Raw genomic sequence first — 6,627 nt, 5'->3', positions numbered from 1 at the left:
CATATAGGCAACTTCTTATCCCGATATTCCTACGGGATACGGACTTACGCGGGTGAAACCGCGGGGCGCAGCTAGTATATTGTAAACATACTTCCTCTAAATCCATGTATGGTCCCACTCCTTCAGGAAACATTTCATCAGCGGCCACAGTGGGTTTCATTTTCTTACTGATGTGAGTTGACTCGAATGAATTATCCAATTTAATTTTCGCTACTTTTAAGAAGTATAGTTTAATATCTTTACGTGCTCTAGAAATATATATTAATAGACTTAATAAGTATCCTCCAGTCTGTATTAGCTAAAATAAAAGTTGATATTTGTACGTACAATATCTGTACAGTAAAGTAATTCCGATTTCAAAATGTTACATTCGCTCATAAAAACAAAATTCTTGATTTACGTAACAGCTTAATAATGATTATGACAGTATTTTATTTACGTTATGCGTTTTATTTTAATTTGAATACAAACTTTAAAGCACAATGCCTATGATAGGTACACGAAAAAATTTGAAAACCTTACAAATAAATACATATGACATCGTATAATCTATGATTGACACAACACTTGACACTAGCTGTCAAGAGAAATCAATGCCAAGAAAATATTTTCGGTAACATGTAAAAACTTTTGAGCCACGATTTTAGAGTAGGCATAGAGTAGGTACCTAAAGAGGATATTACATTATCATTTTTCTTGGATCATATATGAGTTAAATTAATGGATAATGTAATATGGAGACATGATTAATCATTTCATTTAAAAAAACACATGATCACTTATATAATTCAAGAATATGAGGGAAATACGAGCAATAATATTATTTTGTATTAATAGTAATAATAATTAGTCTAAGTTATTATATTCGTTTGATATGTGTAAAAAACCTTTTCCCAAATTAAAAATTTTATCAAACACAAAGAAACTTCGTCGAAAACTTCGCATTTTACAATGAATACATATGTACCTATATGAGTTACATTTTTTTCAAATCAAATCCGAAATTGAAGGAATACGATGTACCTGCACAATGTAGCCAAGACCCTGAATGCTTTTTGTTCTGACATCTGTATCAAATGCACTATGAAATTTACATTTGATTCTGACATTACGCTAATTTTGACACATCAGGTCTTCAAACTTCAAACTTCAATTTCAAGTGCAGCTGTAATCTGAGAAGTGTCAACTGAGAGTGCTGAGTGTTGTGATAAGATATGAACATAACCTTTAAAATATCAATAATAATATTTTAAAATTTGGAATTAAGTATATTTATATCTTCACAATATTAAGATACTATCTAATGAAAGCAATAAGTGATTTTTAATACATTTGTATCGACTACAATAATTTCAGTAAAATGATTTCATATGAAAATAAAACTATCCTGGCTCCAATGGTGCGTATTGGCACTTTACCTATGCGAATATTAGCCCTACGTTACGGAGCAGATATTGTGTATTCGGAAGAATTAATAGACTGGAAATTCTTGCGCTCTAAACGCAGGTATAATGGTAGGTATGTTGTTCGGCTGCAATCCATGAAAAAATCATAATCAGGTTGGATGAGAATTAAAATTATCAACTGAATAATTGCATTATTGGTACGGTAGCTATAGCAAGTTACCATGCCTGTGGCATTCTTAAGTGTTTTAAAAAATAGATGGCTGGAAAATTTAAATTTACATCAAAGAAGAGTCGGACTAGAATTTCATAAACCAGAAAACTCATCTGGTTTATAAACCCCTCAATAGATACAACACTCCAGAAACTTAAATTAAAAGAAATAGTTTTACTACAACAATTTAACAAAAAATTAAACCACTTTCAAATTGTCAGCACAGGAGACCACATGGAAGCCACACCAGCTTTTAAAAAAAGAATCATCAAAATCGGTTCAGCCAGTCAAAGTTCTCAAGCAACAAAGGCAAAATATAAAATACCTTATAAAGAGTTGATAACATTCCCTTTTTTTACAAGGTTGATAAATATGACTACAATTATTAATAGAATATTGACTAAATAATTAAATTTTCTAGATATACTTAAAACAGTGGACTATGTGGATCAAACTGATGGTACCATAGTATTTCGTACATGTGCAGAGGAATATGGGAAAGTCGTTCTTCAGCTAGGCACCTGTAATGCTGAAAGAGCTCTGAAAGTGGCAAAGCTTGTGTTGGTATTTTCAAATTGCTATGTCATGAATATGTATAAAAAAATATAAGCCATTACACTTTCGAAATGATTCCTTTTTATACTAGACTAATGGTCCACCCCGGCTTTGCCCGTGGTACATATATAGCCTATGGCCTTCCTCAATAAATGGGATATCTAACACTGAAAGAATTTTTAAAATTGGACTAGTAGTTTCTGAGATTAGTGTGTTCAAAGAAACAAACAAACTCTTCAGCTTTATCTAATATATAAAATTCTCGTGTCACAGTTTTCGTTGCCATACTCCTCCGAAACGGCTTGACGGATTTTGATGAAATTTTTTGTGCTTATCTGGTATCTATGAGAATCGGCCAACATCTATTTTTCATCCCCCTAAATGATCAGAGTAAGGCAGAAAAGCGTTTGCCGGGTGCAGCTAGTAATCTATATATATAAAATTCTCGTGTCACAGTTTTCGTTGCCATACTCCTCCGAAACGGCTTGACCGATTCCTCTGAAATTTGGTAAGCATATTGGGTAGGTCTGAGAATCGGCCAACATCTATTTTTTATCCCGATATTCCTACGGGATACGGACTTACGCGGGTGAAACCGCGGGGCGCAGCTAGTATTAGTATAGATTAATGTAACATAGAAATTCAGAAGAACTAAAAGTATATTTGCTAGAACTTATCTCTAATATTTTGCTTATGTATGAAATAAACAATACTATTTGAAAAATCAACTAACAATAATAACCAATCCTTTGCAGAGAAAATGATGTTGCAGCAATTGATATTAATATGGGTTGTCCTAAAGAGTTTTCCATTAAAGGTGGTATGGGTGTGGCACTATTGGGGCAGCCAGATAAGGCTTACAATATTTTAAATACACTTGTAAATAATCTTTCAATACCAGTCACTTGCAAGATCAGAATTTTAGAGACTCCAGAGGACACACTGAAATTAGTTGAGAAATTGGCAAGTTCTGGAATTAAAGCTATAGCCATTCACGGAAGAACAAAAAACGAAAGACCCCAGCATGCTGTACATACCGATATTATAAAATATGTTGCAGAAAGATTGTCTATTCCAGTTATAGCAAAGTAAGTTTACTTAGTGAATTTTTTTGTGGTATTTAATTGATCAAATTTGTATTATGTTATGCACATTTTTTATTTTGCATTTTTTTTATATTTTAAAAGATCAAAACCAAATTTTTAGTATTTATATTTTGTTCTAGTGGTGGTTCTAAGGAAATAGAAAAGTACACAGATATAATTAAATTTAAAAATTTGACTGGGTGCTCCAGTGTCATGTTAGCAAGAGCTGCTGAATGGAACTGTTCAATATTCAGAAAAGATGGTTTATTACCTATGGATACGGTAATTAAGGAATATCTGAAACTTGCTATAGACTTTGATAATTCACCATCTAATACAAAATATTGTATTCAAAATGTCCTACGAGAGTTACAAGATACACCCAGAGGGAGAAGATTTTTAGACTGTCAGACCTTGGAACAAATATGGTAAGTAATAATATAATAATAAAATAATACTATAATGAATTTAGCTTGTTTATAAATTTCAAAATAGAAATATACAACAAAATAATTCTGTGTAGTGCAATATGGGATATGGATGATTACTGCAGAGAGAAACAGAGCCTCTATCAAACATTGGGTATAAATGGAAGATGGCAAGTGAGTCCTGATGAGTTGCAACCACCTAATAAGAAATTCAAAACCACAGATAATGAAAATCTGGATGATATTGAACAAATGAAGGTGTGGTATATTTTCATATACAACTATTTTTATAAAACACATTTCATATAGTAGTTTAACCATTTGTGTATATCTTTATAGGTATGTTTTATCCGGGCGAATTTCACTGACCTAACATTGCCAAAAACAGAACTTCACAGCTGGGTTGGCAAGAATGGCTATAAACTTCCTACATATGAAACACAACAAGTACAGAAACTTTTTAGAACAATATTGACATTTGATGGGAAAAAATATACTTCTTCATTTTGGGAAAAGAATAAAAAATTTGCAGAACAGGGTGCTGCGTTGGTCTGTTTATTTTCCTTGGGTCTAAAAACTAGAGAGGATTTGATTAACCTTGGCAGTATAATTAAATGAGTGAAACATTAAATAAGTTTTTCATTCTATTTTATTCTGTTTAAATTGTTGCGTTTTCATTGTCTCTATATTTTCTACTAATTCTTTATCAAGAGTTACTAGTTCGGAATTGAGGATATCATGTTTTTGTAAACCGTTATTCAATTGCTTCAATTTTGAATAGCAATCAAAAGCTTCTCGCAGCGGGTCATCATCCAAGCTTAATTGAAGAGGCTCTTCCAATTGTAGAATACCCGAATCCGATAAATCTTCCAAAATATATTGTGGAGATGGTAAATTTGGAATTGAATGTTTGTTACTATCCATTACTTAATAATTGTGGTAATATTCTCTGATATTTATTTAAACAATGCACGAATTAACAAATACACCAAAGTTAAAATATGTACAGGTACAGACTGATTGTCGTTGACAAATGACAATATTCATATTGACGTATTATTGACATAGTATTTGACATTGTATTTTTTATGTGTAATGGAATTTTAAACGTTCTTGTACTTTCACTTTGTTGATTCTTTACAATGGTCTAAATTGAATTAGAGTTTAGACATTACAAGTTTGTTATTTAATGTCGATTTTTAATTATTCTTTTACACTCTTCCTCATATATGTTATGTGTCGTATTCAAAATATGGAGGATAGAGGTCGCTTTAGCAAATATTGTAAAACTTATTTTTCCCACAGATGGCGCATATTATTTATTAAAGCGCAAAACGTATGCTAGCCACTAAATACACAATAATGAAATGTAGTGTCGATATCTCTTTGTCTTTTAAGAAAAAAAGTTTGGCAGATATTAAAAAAGAATGCCGAATTGGTCGAGCCGTTAATAAATTTTACGCTTACCTTCACGATTGGGCGAGTCATATTTATTTATAAAGTGTTTACTTTTCAATAAGCCCAACACCCCTGGACTGATTTGGCAAATATTTGTGATCTCCTGACCACAATGACCACAATGATGTGGGTTATCTCAGGAAATTGATAGAAGCTCTCAAACTTTATAGACCGCGTTTTAATACTGTTTCTGTTGTTTTTTATAATTCCGAATATAATATAATAGTATGTTGGAGATGGAGTAAGAATGTCGAAGGAGAACAGAAGAAGACATTAGAAATAAAAATAGAATTAGAAAACCAATTTAAATGGGAGTACATGGAATGCACCACAATTGTAAAGATTAAATAAAAAAAAAACACAATCATGGTAATTTGAATTTTTTCCAATATTTAAATATATAATACATAGTTTTTTAAGGTTACGCATAAAAACAAAAGTTCTAGATTTTTTCGTAGGAAGAAACCCTTATTATTTGTATAAATGGATTACTAGAATGTGCATTTACTGGTTGTAAAGAAAGACATCAAGGAAATAATCATCAAAATCGGTTAACCCAGTTGAAAGTACTGCGGTAACAAAACCACAGAAACATACAATCTAGTTGATGTCGCATTATTTTTAAGTCGATTATAAAGAAAAAAAAGTAATAAAAGTAATATGTAGTTATAAATTAGTAAATTACTATTATGTCGAAGGTACATACGTAAAGTTATAAGGAACTTGAGACATTTTCCGAAATTTTAACCCCCAAAGCCCAAGTAAACCAATAAATGAAATAAATAACATGAATTTCGCAGTACGGTATTAAGTAAGTAGGTATATAATAATCTGTGATTACGCGATGTAGCTCTTTTAGTGTGACCACAAGGGCAGAGTAGTAGCAGAGTAGTATAATAACACGAGTAGTCTCGAGTCATTTTTTCGCTAATGAGTGTTTTAGGTCTTAGAGCGTGGCGTACATATAATTTTTTGTTATGCCAAATATTTTATAATATCTAACAATAGAAGAAAATCACAACCACCAACTAAGTCTATAAAACGAATGCGTAATAAAACGAAGAAAGACGAGATATCTGATGTTCTGGAACGTTGGAGTTATTTAGGTGGATGGTTTGCGGTTTCCTGTCGCGACCGCGACTGCATCCTTCGATTTTACGTCTTTACATGTTTTATGTAATGCTCATTTTTAATATATTTTACTACAATAAGAACATGAGTTACCTACACACATGAGTGAAAATATTAAATTCAAGTTTTTGTCAAATCACAAATAAATTGAATGTGCTGATCTTGATCTATTTATGGTTAATTACGGTGTCATCTAGATCTTGACCTAGCCTGAGTTCATTAAGTAAAAGCAAATTAAAAAATCGTCTTTCCGTGATATTAAAAAAATTAACTTGACGCTAAAAAGTTAAGCGTGTTGCGTGTGGTCTTCCGTGTAACCATAATATTTCATCTTATGCTCAATAACCGACGCA

General features: G+C 31.7%; 2 protein-coding genes across 3 annotated transcripts in view; one reads left to right on the top strand and one right to left on the bottom strand.

The window, feature by feature from the left end:
- LOC119829005 (COP9 signalosome complex subunit 9) overlaps positions 1-549 on the bottom strand; it is a 17,235-nt gene extending 16,686 nt beyond the window's left edge. The window contains exons 1-2 of the mRNA XM_038351356.1: positions 523-549; positions 92-298 (exon numbers count right to left, since the gene is read on the bottom strand). Coding sequence (XP_038207284.1) covers positions 92-298; positions 523-534 — 219 coding nt within the window. The 5' untranslated portion in view covers positions 535-549. The remainder of the gene's footprint in view (positions 1-91; positions 299-522) is intronic.
- Positions 550-1,156: 607 nt separating this feature from the next.
- On the top strand, positions 1,157-4,719 carry LOC119830413 (tRNA-dihydrouridine(20) synthase [NAD(P)+]-like). Of its 2 annotated transcripts, none has more exons than XM_038353438.1 (6): positions 1,157-1,514; positions 2,039-2,177; positions 2,928-3,260; positions 3,398-3,685; positions 3,781-3,943; positions 4,025-4,719. In XM_038353438.1, the coding sequence occupies exons 1-6, from the start codon at positions 1,361-1,363 to the stop codon at positions 4,301-4,303; spliced, it is 1,356 nt and encodes a 451-aa protein (XP_038209366.1). In that variant the 5' UTR covers positions 1,157-1,360; the 3' UTR covers positions 4,304-4,719. The 2 variants fall into 2 exon arrangements, with proteins under 2 accessions (XP_038209366.1, XP_038209374.1); XM_038353446.1 differs by having other exon boundaries at positions 1,388-1,518.
- Positions 4,720-6,627: the final 1,908 nt, after the last annotated feature.

This window comes from Zerene cesonia, chromosome 1, assembly GCF_012273895.1.
Source record: "Zerene cesonia ecotype Mississippi chromosome 1, Zerene_cesonia_1.1, whole genome shotgun sequence".
NCBI lineage: Eukaryota > Metazoa > Arthropoda > Insecta > Lepidoptera > Pieridae > Zerene > Zerene cesonia.
This window is presented reverse-complemented; position numbering and strand designations above follow the sequence as displayed.